The 15,809-nt window shown below is 40.9% G+C and overlaps 3 protein-coding genes across 3 annotated transcripts; all 3 read left to right on the forward strand.

The window, feature by feature from the left end:
- The first annotated feature begins 630 nt into the window (after positions 1–630).
- Positions 631–1,254, forward strand: LOC147055591 (ribonuclease P protein subunit p25-like protein). Its single transcript, XM_085914888.1, is given in 1 exon segment — positions 631–1,254. A coding segment is annotated over 1 exon segment (624 nt).
- A 710-nt stretch (positions 1,255–1,964) lies between these two features.
- cox5aa (cytochrome c oxidase subunit 5Aa) lies at positions 1,965–3,987 on the forward strand. The gene is made up of 5 exons (XM_085914253.1): positions 1,965–2,132; positions 2,770–2,886; positions 3,262–3,383; positions 3,453–3,566; positions 3,647–3,987. Exons 1-4 carry the CDS (start codon positions 2,060–2,062, stop codon positions 3,564–3,566), a joined length of 426 nt encoding a protein of 141 aa, XP_085770379.1. The 5' UTR covers positions 1,965–2,059; the 3' UTR covers positions 3,647–3,987.
- Positions 3,988–4,639: 652 nt separating this feature from the next.
- LOC147055593 (AT-rich interactive domain-containing protein 3B-like) lies at positions 4,640–15,002 on the forward strand. The gene is made up of 9 exons (XM_085914900.1): positions 4,640–5,289; positions 6,655–7,248; positions 10,867–10,938; positions 11,021–11,093; positions 11,974–12,157; positions 12,607–12,860; positions 12,950–13,234; positions 13,306–13,395; positions 13,835–15,002. Exons 1-9 carry the CDS (start codon positions 5,263–5,265, stop codon positions 13,972–13,974), a joined length of 1,719 nt encoding a protein of 572 aa, XP_085771026.1. The 5' UTR covers positions 4,640–5,262; the 3' UTR covers positions 13,975–15,002.
- The last annotated feature ends 807 nt before the right edge of the window (positions 15,003–15,809 follow it).

Here is a 15,809-nt window from a genome sequence, read left to right on the forward strand (position 1 = left end):
GGTAAAATATCCCTGGTAGCTCAAAGGAAGACATTTTTTTTTTAATACCATACGGTGTCAATAGAGTAAAGGACATGAAAAGTCAACAAAGATGTAACCCACACTAATTCAAGAAATTTGAAAGATTAGAAAACATTTTGTTCAATAGATCAATTAAAAAAATGTTGCAAAAAATGAAATAATCATTTGAGTTAAAATAATTTGAGTGCATCTCATTAAATCATATGTATTCCGCTGCTAAATGAAAGCAACCACATTGGAGCTTGAGGCTCTCACAAAAGTTGCTGGTCAACTCAATAAATGACATCAATGGCAGAATTCAATGAGGCAAAATGTTGCATGTGTCTTTAAGAGCTCTTTGTGCCACTCAACGGTCGGAGCCTCGTGTGTGTTTGTGGGCATCAGCTGTCCTCGGTGCTGAATCGAGCAAGGGCATCTTTTTCTTCACGTCGGAGGAATTCGAAGAAGGAATATCCTTTTTACTTCACCTTCACGGTCATCTCAGAACAAAGGAATGCTGAATTGGCAGAAGACGGAGGATGGACTTCTGAAGAACTCTTCTGGAAAACATTATTCGAAGCTGTAAGCTCCGAGACGTAATTCCTTCAAATTTTTGACAGTTTTTTAAGGATGACTGAAGCCATACATCAGAAGGTGCGTTCAAGTACTTCACTCAACCCAGCCATTCAATCTTTACCTCCTTCACTCTGTCCGAAGAACTTCAGGAGAGTCAGGCGCACAGAAGACAGCGGTCCCTATCCCATTCCTGGACTCAAAACAGACTTTCTCCACATGCGAGTAAGAGAAGGAAGCAAAATCCGCAATTTGCTGCGGTTCGCAACAGCTCGCATGCAAGGCGAGGCTCGAGACAACCACGGGCGGTCACCGAGACAGGTGGTCTTCACTGGCTCGGACAGAGGGCTCACCAAGACCATCACCTGTGTGGAGATCTTCAAACGGAAAGTGGAAGGGCTCCACCAGGTGTCCAAACTCTACTACAAGACCGTGGATGAAGTTTGGGAAGCGTTGCAACAAGGAGCACCGGGGATAACCGTGCAGAGGACCGTCCCGGCCATTTGTATCCTGCTCTCCAAAGACCCTCTCAATTCCCAGGAGCCTGGATACCAGCCTCCCCAGTCAACCAGCGTTCCCTCAGAGGGTATAGGGATGTACACAGCCATGCTCAGGCCGCCGCAATGCTCCGTGGCAGCTAAGAAACTCTGCCCGGAGGACTGAAGCAAATGTGCTCCATGAATTCAGCCAGATTTCCATGTTGGTGGTTAATTTGTTGAAATATTGTATGTCCACATTTATATCTGTTCTACTGGGATAACTCGATTTTAGCAAGATTGTTTCGCATATACACATAAGCAGTAAGAAGTGCAATAGACACGAGTGAGCGAGAGCACTAAAATCAAGTGTGGAGATTTTTTTTTTTTTAATGTGTTTTTACTTTAACAATAAAAATGGCCTTGAATAAAAAGTAACTTAATTCATCAGTGTTTATAAATTGATTTAGGGCCCTGGAACATTCTGTGGGTATCGTGTTTTTATTTTGCCACGTTAAAAGAGATTTGGTATGTACAGTAGAAATAAATGCTTACTTGCAGTTAAAGGGGAGTTTAATTAATCAAGAAAATATGTGATGAAATCACGTGAATGTGCCTGCAAGTGTATGCTGTGATTGACATCCCATTTGTCATTCTATTTGTCTGGTTGTTTTGTTCTGGCGCAATGTGGTTTCTTAAAAAAATCATACTAGGTGTACAAGATGGTGCCAAAGAAATGTTTTTGTTTTCAGTGATAATTTTACTAATGTGCAACAGTCAGGTCAGATAAACAGTTTTACAAAAACGACAAAAATGTTTTTTTCTTCTTTTTTGTTTACAGCAGACTCCTTAGACAGGTAAGTCCTGCAGTCAGTCTTTCTAGGTCAATTTAAAAAAATCGCACATGCGCACAAGAGCGGTGACGTCACAGCCCTGGTCAGCGGCGAAGACGGAGCTTTCTGCTGCCATTCAAAATTGACCGGTCGGTTGCAGCTTGGCTGTCCTGCATCATGTTCAGAGCAGCCGTCCGCTTGTCTTTCTCCGGTGTTCGGAGTTTGTCACGTACAAAACCGGGCTGCCAAGGTATTTCTTACCAATATTTGTTCGACGCGGTTACCTTAGAAGCTAAGGAAGTTGCAGTGACTTATAGCGGACACATCAGGCTATCCTCGCTTTTCCTGTGCTAGCTAACGTTAGCTCACCCAACTATTGCTTACAAATACTGAATTAGACCTACCACTATTTTGCGTGATAAGAGTATAGTCAACTCAAACTACTACCAGTCGTTTCACATTTGGGCGTCATGGCCTTTTAAGGCCTTTTTGGTTAGCTCGGTTCGGCGCGTGTCCTTGCCGTGACCCAGTTGATAGTGTCATGCGTGGGGCCTATTGGTAGTGCTGCTAATGCTAACAGTTTGCGCTAACAAAGTCACTTTTCCCTCCACCAGGATATCAAAAAATGGTTTTATGACGTTTACGTATGCTATCGTGTTGCATTGGCTATTGATTAACTTTAACGTGGGTTTAATTTGTTGGCGCGTTGCCCCTCTGACCAGGACACCCTTCGCCATGGAGTGATAAGCTATTATAAGACTTGTTCTTTATGACAAACTGTAAAATAACAATCTTACTGGGTGTCTTTCATTCACTGCAGACAATGTGACCTTCAGTGTTACCTACAGTGCATTAAATGGAGATTCTGTATCATTGACCCCTGGCAGGTGTCTTGGCCTCAAGGTGCTATTCCCACGGGACACAGGAGACAGATGAGGAGTTTGATGCACGCTGGGTCACCTATTTCAACAAGCCAGACATCGATGCGTGGGAGCTGAGAAAAGGTAAACATCGTCAGATATGAGGACGTCTCAAGGTAGCTGTGAGTTGTTTGCGTGGATTTTCTCCAGCTGCTGTTTTTGCCCATATATCAAAAACATATCTTGTAGGTTCATTGAAGGCTGTATATTGTCCAACTGGCAGCTAGTCTAGGTTTCTTGCCCTAAAGTCAGCTGGTCTCCAGCTCACCTACAACCCTAGTGAGATGAGGAAACGTGCTATAGAAAAGGGATGCATGATCTGTGATGTGATAAGCATGCACACAAAACACGACATTGAGTGACGCGCCAAAGAAAAATGGTGTTTATAGTGTAAATATACATTACATTCTGTCTGCAAATGGAAAAGTTTTTAAAGTGTGTCACAATTGTGCGTTTCAGGGATGAATACATTGGTTGGTTACGATCTGGTACCCGAGCCAAAGATTCTCGAGGCAGCGCTGCGAGCTTGTCGAAGGTTAAACGACTTGGCCAGTGCGATCCGAATTCTCGAAGCGGTCAAGGTGAGAGGATACGCTGCCCATCACCATCTATCTTTATCTAGTTGATTATTAACTTGTTACCCTTCTCAGGATAAAGCTGGCCCACACAAAGAGATCTACCCATACCTTCTTCAGGAACTTAGGCCAACATTAGACGAGCTCGGAATTTCAACACCCGAAGAGCTCGGTATCGACAAAGTCTGAGTAAGCTATCTGAGCCCACGTTTTCCTCGCTTTATCACTAGATGTCAGTCTAATGCATTGCTCTTTGTTTTGTCTTTCAGATCAAGTGATGGATGTCCGAAGAATGCAGAATCTGTATCTACATGTTTGCCTCATCCGTCTGATATTTAATTTTGCCTTTTTTATGTTATTTTGCTTGTAAAATATTGATAAATGTAATAAAGGGCAATTTATCTGTAACACGTATTGCGAGATTTGGGGAATACTGTTTTAAAAGAAAAAGTTAATTACTTAAGGAAGCAATACAAAAGAGGCTGCTTTTGTGAAGTTCGGTTTTTGCCACCAGAGGGCAGAATTTTCATGTTATTCAAAAGCCATACTACTGGATCTGTGTTTTCATTTCACAATGTTCAGCAGCTCAAATAAATGAGTTCATATGGCACATTGGTTTCACATTGTAATCAATCCAACACTTGGATTAAAATATCAAAGCCAGACGACCAATTGATGTGATGGATTATTATTGGTAGATATTGTTTTGGGGAATACTGTTCTTAACATTGCTGGAGGAATAAATTAACGTGACCTCCCAAACGCTAGTGTGCTGAAAAAAACGTTAGCACGTCTTGTAACTGGTGATGTGTCTTCAGAATTGTCCAAATCCATTCAAACTCAGTTTAAAGTGCCTCTGATCAACTCCATGTGAATATCTGATGTTCCTGAAACTTTTTGGGACATTTCCATAGTAACAGCACAAGCCGTCTCGTCCCACCTGACATTGTAATGTTATAACCTCAAAACTCCTCATTGCGGTAATTACAAAAACAAAACAAAAAACTATTAAAACAAACTTAATTCAGAAAATATCGAAAGGAAATTCTTTCAATATCCAAAATATTACATGCATGATAATGAGTGATTTAAAGTATTTATATAATAAGAACAAAAATAACAATGAAATGAAATTCATCATACTCACCAGAAATGTTTCTTATCAAATTAATTCATGTTTTTAACCAATCACGGGACGGAATAATGCTGACGTCATGGAGGCTGCCTCACCCTGTGAGGATAAAGATGATTGGTTAAAAAATCAGTCCAATTGGAGGCCACCACTACCCATTTTACAAGGCAATTGGCATTATAGATCGACATGGCAGAAAAAAAATGAACATCCACACCCAATAGAAATGAAAAGACTTGAGAATACAAATAAATCCGAGAATAATCTTTTACTCAACAAGTATGAGACTTTCATTTGTAAATGTCAGTGCTGTGCAAGCCTTGCTTGCAATGCAGTCATAAAGTATGCAATATTCTTGTAAAAGTACAATATACCCCATTGACAGCTGTTCCTTTGAGCCTTACAGCACCTTTAGGTGTCTGCAAGTAAACCCACTTTTACAAGCAGTGGGCGGACCTCTTTCATTCATTCATTTACACAAGTTGGGGGGTGTAAAAAGGGAAGGAAAAAAAAAAAAGACAATTCAAGATGTTTGTAGTTTCCAAGCGCTGTGACCACGCAGTTTGTTCATGACCCCACCTCCTGCTCTTCATCGTCCTCCCCTCCTCCTCTTCACGGCTTGTTCTCCTAAAACAAGAAGAGCCCAAGCAACCCAAGTCACTTTGGTTCGGAGCCCACCTTTCCCATCCGAAAGGTTCGTGCGATGCTATTCGTTCGCGTTGGGCCCAAGAAGAAGGAACAAGTCGATCGGAGATGATGGATTACTCCAAGGGGCAAATGGTGAGTGTCGACGACCGCTCGGTTCGAGGCTCCCCACTCGTGTTTGCTTACCCCGACAAAGCGCTGTAGGCCACATATCTACTCGTTTATCTCACCCTTGGTTGCTTTTAACCTCGTAACCCATAGCCGCACACTTGTCTTAACGATGATCTATTTTTATGCTCTCCTTAATTAGCTGCTTTTATTAAACCAAACATTGACAAAAATATCGTGGTAGATTGTTTCCCATTTTTACACAGGACGCAGAAATGGTCGTTTAGAAAGTTTCCTGTCTTCTTTGTGTATGTATTTGTTGTATTTTATGTTGCAGATTAATTGCTTTTTAAACAAATACGTGTTGTATTTCACAATTTGCTGCCTCAATGTGGAAAAGGTTCACTTTTTAATGAATGAACACATTAAATGAACAGGAAATTATCTATCTATCTATCTATCTATCTATCTATCTATCTATCTATCTATCTATCTATCTATCTATCTATCTATCTATCTATCTATCATGAATGATAAACAAAAAATGTTTGGATCAACATTAGTTGTGATAGATAGATAAATAAATAAATAAAACGAATTAAAACATTTTTGATGAATGAACACAAAACTGTGCCACAGCAGCTTATTTTCTTATGCCACCCTACATCATTTGCACTGAAAGAATAAATGAATAAAAAAAAAAGAAATAAAATCCACAAAAAAGCCAGAAATTGTATATGTGAAAATGACTATTGGCTACCTAATTTCATAAAACTACCAAGCGAGCAATACTCATCGGTTTCAGTTGTGCTATTTCTTACCCATATTTTAACATTTGTTGGTCACATTGAAAACATATTTAATCAATATTTAATTTATGACAACAAGTTAATGAAATGTTCATGCGAAATTAATAATGGTAATGTTCTTGACAACCCAGCTAATGGGCCAACAATTGGCCCCTCACAGCTAAAGCCAGAGAGGAGCCATCTTACTTGCAGACGATTCTTTGAATAGCAATCAGAGATATACCATAAAAGGAAAAATTGATAATTGCATTTTAATCGCTAAAATGTGCATGTAGCTTCTCCTACATTGGTACAAACTGTATGCCACACACACTGTGGCATTTTGACCATAGAGAGAAAATAATGCAATGATCCCGTGCAACTATTCAAGTTAGGCACGCTCAGCAGGTGGCAACGTAACATGGCCGCAGGTGGCTTTCACGTCTCACTATACAGCGTAAACGGCAGTGTTAGGCTATTATATATACGGTAAGCTATCATGTATTCATCTTTCTCAAAGCGTTATTTAAGAGAATAATGAATTTCAATTGACATTTGAATCAAATTCCTTTTTATTGAAGCCATAGCATTGTGTATGTCACAGTCCAGCTTATCTGAAGAGGGCAGCTCCACAAGGTGCCCCCAGTCCAGTCCGGCCGGCCTGAAGCTAGAAGCATTGATGGAGCACCTCCAGAGACAGCAAGAAGCCAAACAGGATATGAACCTTCAAGAGAAACACCTCCTTCAAGCTCAGCTCCTCTTCGCCCAACATGCCGCTGATGCGAGGGCCCAGCCGGGCTACAGGCCGGACCTATTCAGCAAAGCGGATGGACTCACTCAGCAAGCTTTGAGCAACCATCTAAGCACAGTTCATGCCGGGGAAGAAGAAGAAGACGATGAGGAGGAGGATGGTGAGGATGATGATGACGGTAACTCTGATGAGGAGGAGATGGGGGCTGATGTGGAGGAGAGCGGGCCTCATCAGGAGGTCAAAAAGGCCCGACTGCCACAGGTTCCCGACCCCCCTTTCAGCACTTACCCTGGGCCTCAACCGGCAGCCGGCAAGTCGTCTCCTCCTCCTCCTGTAGCCATAAAACAGGAGCAGGAAGAGAAGCAATTGCTGGATTCCGTCGGCCCGACCGCCTTCACGTCGCCCAACGGCTTCACCGATTGGGCCTATGACGAGCCTCTGAAACAAGTAAGCATCTTCTATCTTAAGTTGAACATCTGTAACGACCTCCATGGGACCTTAGCTTTGCTGCTGGAGAAAAAAAGAAAAAAAAAAAAAAGTTCTTTTGGCAGAACGCCCAGTGTAATAGTTCTCTATTACCACTCACAGCGGAGACCATCTAGTTCAATTATACCTTCCACTCTTGATGAAATGTCACCAGCTTGGCTAATCCCTCTTGGCTGCCATCCAAGCCACTGTACTGTAACTAACTTCATGTGTGTTTTCATTGACAAGGGCTCACCACTGGTTTGGTAACTAGATGTTGCCATAATATACACTAATTGCAGATCAGTAGATCAGTAGAGATTGGGAAACCAATCTATTGAGCCATGGCACTTCCCACATCACACCAACAAACAACATGTCGCAGACAGGATTGTATGATTTGTTTTATTTTGCGTGAAAAAAGTATATTAAATATAATTATATAAAAAAATATATTAAATATTTAATATTAAAACATGTATGGCCATTTCTAGTTGAACCTTTCCCTCAAACTATACATAAAACTTCTGTCCTCCATGCAGAGGTAGTAATATCAGTGCCGTACTGATGAACTGAGAGAGGAGTTGCTGTATTGTAACGTAACTCCTCTCCTAAATGACGCCACCGACGTAAATCTGAAATAATAATCTTCCCTCAAATTACTCATAAAAGAAATCTGATCCTATTTAATTAAACACAAAGTTATTTTGTTGTATAAATGGCAACGGGTGGATCCACGGTCATTTTATCCCCTGCCAACTCGTGAAAGAACATTTCATAATTCAGTGTAACACCATACACATAGCAAGATGAACAAAATATAATCATTACTCTGGGACAAAATAAATGTACACCCGCTAATGTTTCACGCTATAAACACTGCTATAGATACCTGTACTGAATGTCTTCCAATGTGTGTTTTTCTGGTTAACCCAAGCCAATCTAACAACAACACCCCCCCTCCCCCACGGAGGCCCCCACGTCAAAACAATATATTCTGATGAATGAAGTCAAAAGACCGAGGGGCTGCCGGGCAGATGCCTCACAGCATGCAATTATAAAGTTTATTTACTGTGCAGTTTCAGTGGAGCATAAGAATTGAGGTGGGGGCTTTGGCGCACTTCCATTATATTTCTGTTTATTTTATTTCCTCATTCAGATCACTGACTCCCTTGTCTTTATTGTTTTGTTTTTTTAATTCATTACACCCTGAAATAACTCGTTGCTAAGATAGCTCCAGTTCAGTGAATAGCCCTGCATAATTTAGTTGTCTCCTAGCAACATTAAATGGCTCTGTAATTCACATGCAAGTAATCAATACATGATGACAACGAGAACTCGATTCCCTTCTTCAGCACGCCGCTCGGGCTGTGTTAAAACACCACTCTCAATTTAAACCACGCGCCGTAGAAAAAAAAAAAAAAATACATCGCAAGATCGTTAAATGTTTTTGGCCCAGTTTAATTCTCCCCTTGGCTTGAAGCGCCACCATCCATTTGGAGTCATGTCAAACTGTGATTTTTCACATATGTGAGTTGTGGGCTATCACCTGCAAGTGAAAATTCTCAGATGTAGATTCCCTTTTGGATCTCATCCATCGGCTATCGCAATTGGATTTAAATCCAGCTCTGATTGTTCTTGGAAATGCTGAGTCCACCAAACGTTTGGGAAGCAAACGTTATATAATGGCTGCTGCACGCATTCTGTTCATTTGTGTCTTTTTTAGCCCTGTTAGGCTCAGGCATTACAGTAAAAGATTCCCCCACACTGGACAGTCATTGTTCATCCTTTGTGTGCGGTCTCACTGGAAAAGCCTTCTGTGGTACTTTACAAGGCGGGGGCCCCTTTTGCTCAGCAAGGGGCCGGATAAATGATCTTGACTTGTATCGGGGATTAAAGGAAGAATAATTTGATTTGAATGACAATTTTAGTCCCCCCCTGCTGTTCTATTGAAGCGGTACATTTTCACTTTTGCTCTGTTGAATGATTTTATAATGAGGCCTTTAAGAATCAATTAAAGACAAGGGTGCAAGGGTGGGTGTCCAGAATGAAGCCTCATATTTAAAAAAAGAAAAAAAAAGTGATGTCCTACAAGTAGTAAAAAGTTGAGTGTTTGATGAAACAAAAGCAACCTTTTGCTGACCTACATACTGAATACGATCAGCATTCCCAGGGTTGGTTGTGTGAAAGCTCTGTGAGCAATTAACTGCCAGATCTTTTGTTAATAGAGCCACAGTAGGTCTCACTTGCTCATCAATAAGGGGGGGGAAGGGTTTTATTTCCATTTGATGCTGAAAGGACTGGGATGTTTATCTACCTTGGCGTCAATAGAGTTTCTACACGGGGGAGTAGAAGGCCCTTTATTAGAAATTCTAAGCCCAGCGATTACATGTGTCACCTACCCCAGGGTGAGGTTTGTGTGAGAGAAGGCTGCAGATAATCATTGAGTTGAAGGTGTTTATAGGAAGACATTTTGGAAATATGTGCGGTGTTTACATGGGTGCTTTTGAGTTAAACTAGATGAAACGGTGTTGGCATTTTTTTTTTTTTTTAAAGACTTAAAAAAAAATGGCTCTGTGGATTGTTGAGCAGTTAGTGAAATTCTCAAACCCCATGTGAACAAGAATTATTTCAATAACTGTTTTTTGTCCCCTTTGTTGAAGCCACCGTGGAAAAGTCTACTAAATAATTCCCAGTCGAGACTAATACGAGTTGTGTTTCTACTATAAACACAAAGGGAGTTATAGTTGATGTTTTTGTGTTGTTTTGGTTCCCATGTGTTTTATAGCTGAGAGTGTAAAATGCTGTTATGGAACCCTTCCTTGAACCACACTTTGGGTTGTCAAGCGAAAACAACGCAGATGTTACAATCCCCATCAGAGCAATAACCAAAACATTCCATTATTTTGATCAACCACAAGTGTGATAAATAGACAAGACCACGTTGTGTTGTCTAAAACATACTCTTGTTTTAATACAAAACATCAAATTGAACTGAATCGTGAGCCACGGATGACGACAAAGCCGACCGCCAACGGTTGTAGTGACAACAGTGACGTCAAACGGTGGACGCGTTATACGCACGGCCCCAAATTCTCTTCACTGAACACTTTCTTATTGCTATCATCTCTCTGCTGTTCACGCGCGTCTGGGGAACAATAACATCTCAGCGGGGCTTTTTCCGCCCGGTTTAACCTTTAAGTGTCACATTAAGTAGGAGCGAAAGGAGCAATAACATGTCACATTAAACTACATCATGACAATGGAACCTTCTCCCTCACATCCTTCTCACTGGATCTTAGCAAAGTCGCCCCCGCTCCCCCTTTAAATGATGTATTATGTATACACAGTAGAGCAATACAGGCACCCTTTCTATGGGGGGGAGGTAAGCAAGGGGGGGGAGTAAAGTCCACTAACCCAGACGATAATAATGGAATATTTTATGAGGAATTGTACTATTTTGCCAAACAGAATAATACTTTCTGACCATAACTGCTGATCAGCATTATATCGGCATTTTATCGGCAAAACCCACGCCGATTGTTATTATTTTGAAATATGCTTAGTCCACAATGCACTCTTCTCTCTTCTTACTGTTAGAGAGCTAACATCTGGGCTGATGAGAATGAAGGCGGAAGAGGCAGAGCCGAACCATCCAGGGACTTTGCAAAGGTCAGTGGATTGAGCGGGGACCCCGTTTCTCGTTACGACGAGACGTGATGCTAATGAGATTTTTTTTTTTTTTGCGGCGTAGCTTTACGTACTGGACATGGACCCGCAGCGCAAAGAATTTCTTGATGATCTTTTTATCTTCATGCAAAAACGAGGTCAGATGCTCTTTTTATTTTATTTTATAAATAGAGTTTTTTTTAAGCTGCTTAGAATTTTGATGATCTAACTTTTACAGACAAATGTCATGTTTTAGTAGGTGACAACTCTCAGTGTTTACTTTACCTTTAATATTTAGCCACATTTTTCATTTGTAAATTTTGTTTAATATTAAATTGTAAGAGACTTCAACTAAAATGTTAGCACCTAGTCAAGTTGCAGTATTTTCCGTAAATATACACCATCTTAAAGTTCTTTTCCAGCCTACAATTTTCTATTACATTGAAAACCAAAAATGACAATTCAAGTCATACTTTCCACTATAATTCACAATGTTGTATGATTATACAAGGTGGATAACCAGCATATTCCATATGCGGTTCATGTTTCACAGATTTCATACAACAAACAGTTGGCCCATCGAAAAGGTCACACACAGGCCAACCGTGCATGTGTTGATGCTTAGTCCAAACTAATCTTATTTCTACAACTGGTATTTAGCCTTCTTCATTAAATGGCTTTACTACAGAGGCTCTCCGGTGTTAGCTGTCAACGCCATGATTGGCAGCCACTGCTGCTCTCTCCCACCCCAACCCCCACGCTGTGCTCAAATCAATTCTCAAACAAAGCATTTGCTGTGGAATTACTCCACCCCCAACATCTGAAATAAACCTCATTAGAAGAGGATATGCACATAGATTGCTCACGCTGAGTCTTTTTTTTCACCCGCCATTAATATCTGGCCTTAAGGTGAAGAAAGTAGTCCGCACGTTGACCTTCTCATCTTTTAATAGCCACTTACTCCTATTTGTGCAAATTACTCCAAGCTGCAATTTAACGGAATTGATGTCATTGTAATTCTTATTTTGCTTTCTTCAGGGACGCCCGTGAATCGGATTCCCATTATGGCCAAACAGGTGCTTGACCTGTACAAACTTTACAAGCTTGTGACAGAGAAAGGAGGCCTAGTGGAGGTCATCAACAAGAAGATTTGGAGGGAGATCACCAGAGGTCTTAACCTCCCCACGTCCATTACCAGCGCAGCTTTCACTCTGCGCACGCAGTACGTGTCTGAACTAATAATATGTGGGTTTATTATTACCCCAACAGTCTCCAAACTATCCGGATGGTACACTTGCTTGTGATAAGGCACACAGTGTCCCTTCCAATGCCTTGGCAGCCCCAGTTTATCTAATGATAACGCAAATCATTTATTACTCCCACAATGGGGACATTTTTACATGTTACAACAGCAGAGAGCAAAGTCACAAGACTCTAAGTGCAAAACAAACACACTGTAAACTCTAGTCTGTTTTAAAAAAAAAAAAAGGGCATTTTTATATGAATAGCACATGTTGATATTGTCTAATTTATCAAAATATGAACTTTAGCCAGTGTCAAAACTCTAAACAATAAATTACATTTTCCAACTATAGGGGGTGCGCTAGAGCAAGATTTTATTTTGTTAAAAAACAACAACAACAACGCTGAGTTTAAATGTGAATTCTTTAGGTATATGAAGTACCTGTACCCTTTTGAGTGCGAAAAGAAAGGCCTGAGTTCTCCAGGGGAGCTCCAGGCGGCCATCGACAGTAACCGCAGAGAAGGTCGACGTCCCAGCTACACCAACAGCCTCTATCGTTGCTACTCGCCGTCTCCAAGCTCCGCTCCGCACAATCTTCTCTCATCGCCCACGATGCATACTCCCACCTCTGGACACAACACTTCCAGTCAGTCAATCAGCCCGAATGTGAAAAAAAATCCAGGTATGATTAGCACATTTTATTTTTGTTTTCCTTTTGCTCATTTCATTTTCTCTCTTATTTTTAAATGGACATTTTACACAATGCTACAGATGAGGTTTCAACTCCAGTGATTCCCAGCCGACTGCCCATGGCTCTGACACTGGGGCAGCAGAACCATCAACAGCAACAGTTGGCCCAAGCCGCCACTCTGGAGCATTTACGAGAGAGGCTGGAGCGCGGTGTCGGGGGGGCGGCATTTGCTGACGGCCCAGAGAAGAAAATGATGCGTCTGGCAGAGGAACAGCAGCGCCTCATGCAGCAGGCGCTCCAGCAAAACCTGCTAGCGATGGCGTCCCATTTCAATCCCCTGAACTTCAAACTCAACAATGGTCATGGTGAGTTTTCCGCATTGGCATTCATGAGAGGCGGCCATTTAACGCAAATGTTTGCATTGCTTTCCCCACAGAGAGCAAACAAGATTTGTCCCTGAGTATCTCGACCAGTGGAGCGGCCAGTATTAGTGTTTCTGTGGAAGTCAATGGTACCATGTACTCGGGTAAGTTGCTCATTCTGTACATTTTCTTTGATCATTCCAAACACATTGCAAAACAACTTTCCATCAGTGAAATGAATGGACAATGTCGTTAATCCATTCCAGAAAAAAATAAATAAATAAATAAAAATATGGAAAATTTTCATTTTACTTTATAACGGGTTTGTAGTAATAATTTAATGAATTACAATATAAAGGAGTAAATGCCTCATTGGCCAATGACATTGTGCTCCTCTTGTTTTGCGTGTCCTGGCCACCCAGGGGCAGTATAGTGCAGACTGATATGAGTGACAAAGAAGAGTTTCACAACTAAGATACTCACTTAACCGCAATTGATTATCTGAGCCCTTAGAGTGATCTCATTTTCTCATGTCCCTTTCCACGTCCAATAGGCGGCATATCGGCATGACATCTGACGTAATGCGCTCGTCTTTGTCAACAGGAACGTTGTTTGCTCAGAAGTCCGGCGCTCCAGTGGTTTCGCAGGCTGTAACTCCAGCAGGGACGAGCGGTTTCAGTGCCTTCTCCTCCTCTCACAGCCCCTCCTCTTCATCCTCCACCTCCTCAAAGGGACCAAATTAAAGATCGGTTATTGGTTGTTGTTTTTTTTCTTACTCCGTTCTTACCTTTATCATTGAGCGGTGTACATTATCTCTCGTCAGGCAAGAACTGTTTGAAATATGTCTAATTTCTTGTTCTTTCATCCTTGACACACTTCGATATTTTTCACGATGCGTTTGCTGTTAGTTTGCGTTCATATTGTCAAGCGCGTGGCCTCGGAAGTCTTCTAAACGTAACTTGTTCAGCTTAGTTCTTGATGTAAGGTTTATTTTAATCGTAGTGATGTTCACATGTGTCTTTAGTGCTAAGAGAGAATCAACGCTGGGCATCCATAGCTATTTGTCATCCTGTTCTATTGCCTCTAGAGCAGCGGTGTTGCCAAAGTGAATAACGACCAAAAAAAAGCCTTAGCTCAGTGTCATAGTTCTGTTTCGTGACCAGTAGATATGATTTCAACCGACAGGTGGCTGGTTATCGCGGGTAGCGTTTTCATGGCGACCTTCAGGGAAATTTGTACACTTTCAGGTACCACGGGACCTTATGTATTTAGAAGGAATTTTAGAAACATTTGCTGGTTGGAGTTTTTATTTGTATTTTGTTTTCCTTATTTAATTACTGTAGTTCTGCCTTGAATTTATCTGCTGGGACACGTTTGTGTAGAACAGATGCCAGACTTACCTCATTTGCTCAATTGTTGTTTTGGGGAGGGAGGGAGGGGAATTTCTGAACTCAGGAATGTCCACTGGACCCGTAAATGTGCTGTGATGTATTTTTGTATAGGCGACGAATGTATCATTACTGACCTCACCTCACGTTGGACTGAACCAGTGCTACCTCAATCCTTGAGAGAAATATGCAATTCTTAAAACGGCAGGAGCTGATGTGGCCATCTGCTAACTTGTACTGTAAGTGGACAATCAAGTAAAATTGCAAACAAATGTTACTGACGACTTGACAAGTGTAAACACCAAGGCCCTGTTTTGGTCTTTGACAACATATTTGTTGGATGTACGCTCATGTGGAATAAAATAATCGTGTGCTGCACAATATTATCTACTACGATGTACTATCAGAAAAATATAGTTGTCAAAAAATTAAAGCTGCTATGGCCCAAAAGAAAAAAAAAAAAAAGTTTAGTACAGTGGGTAGAAGTATATACTTGATTCAAATGACACCAGAAGAAATGAAAGCACTGAAATGAAAGATCTGATGCAACAATGAGAAGGTCGCCGGAGTCAAAGTACAAATTATATGAACCTTTTCAGTGCTCAGACAATTTTTAACCAATTGCTCACAAGCCTATGTGTAATCTACTACTCCCATGTCACAATAACAGTCAGACTGAATGCATTTTAAAAGATGACCGGGCCAAGGTAACTGAGTTCAAAGTTTTAATCAGTACACATTTTATTTCTTTTTTTATTCAAAGCTAGATCCCTCTTCAGGATAACCAATTCAAGGTACTTCAGAAAGTTGGTTTCAACAGTAGGTGGATGTATAACAGTTAAATAATGTATGTAAAATCGTTACTTATTTTCCTTACTGCTTATGTGAATGTTTAAGTGGTGCATCTGGAATAACATTAACCTTTAGGTACATAATTCCGTCATAAACTCAAAATTTTTGTTTTACATTATCGATTCATATTTTTGAAGTCAAGTCTGTGTTTACTGGCAGGTATATTTCAAACTGCTACTTTTGCTTTCCTAAATGGATACAGCAAATTAAATACAGTGTCTTGAGATCCGACTTTAACGTTTTTCGAGATGCAGGTTGTTGTAAGTCGACTTTTGTTTGTGTGAACTGTTCTTCAAAAAAGAGCCTTCAAGCTGCCAGCCGTTCCCAGTTGTTTACTA

The sequence above is a fragment of the Syngnathus leptorhynchus genome, chromosome 6, assembly GCF_054491065.1.
Source record: "Syngnathus leptorhynchus isolate UIUO chromosome 6, UIUO_Slep, whole genome shotgun sequence".
Classification (NCBI taxonomy): domain Eukaryota; kingdom Metazoa; phylum Chordata; class Actinopteri; order Syngnathiformes; family Syngnathidae; genus Syngnathus; species Syngnathus leptorhynchus.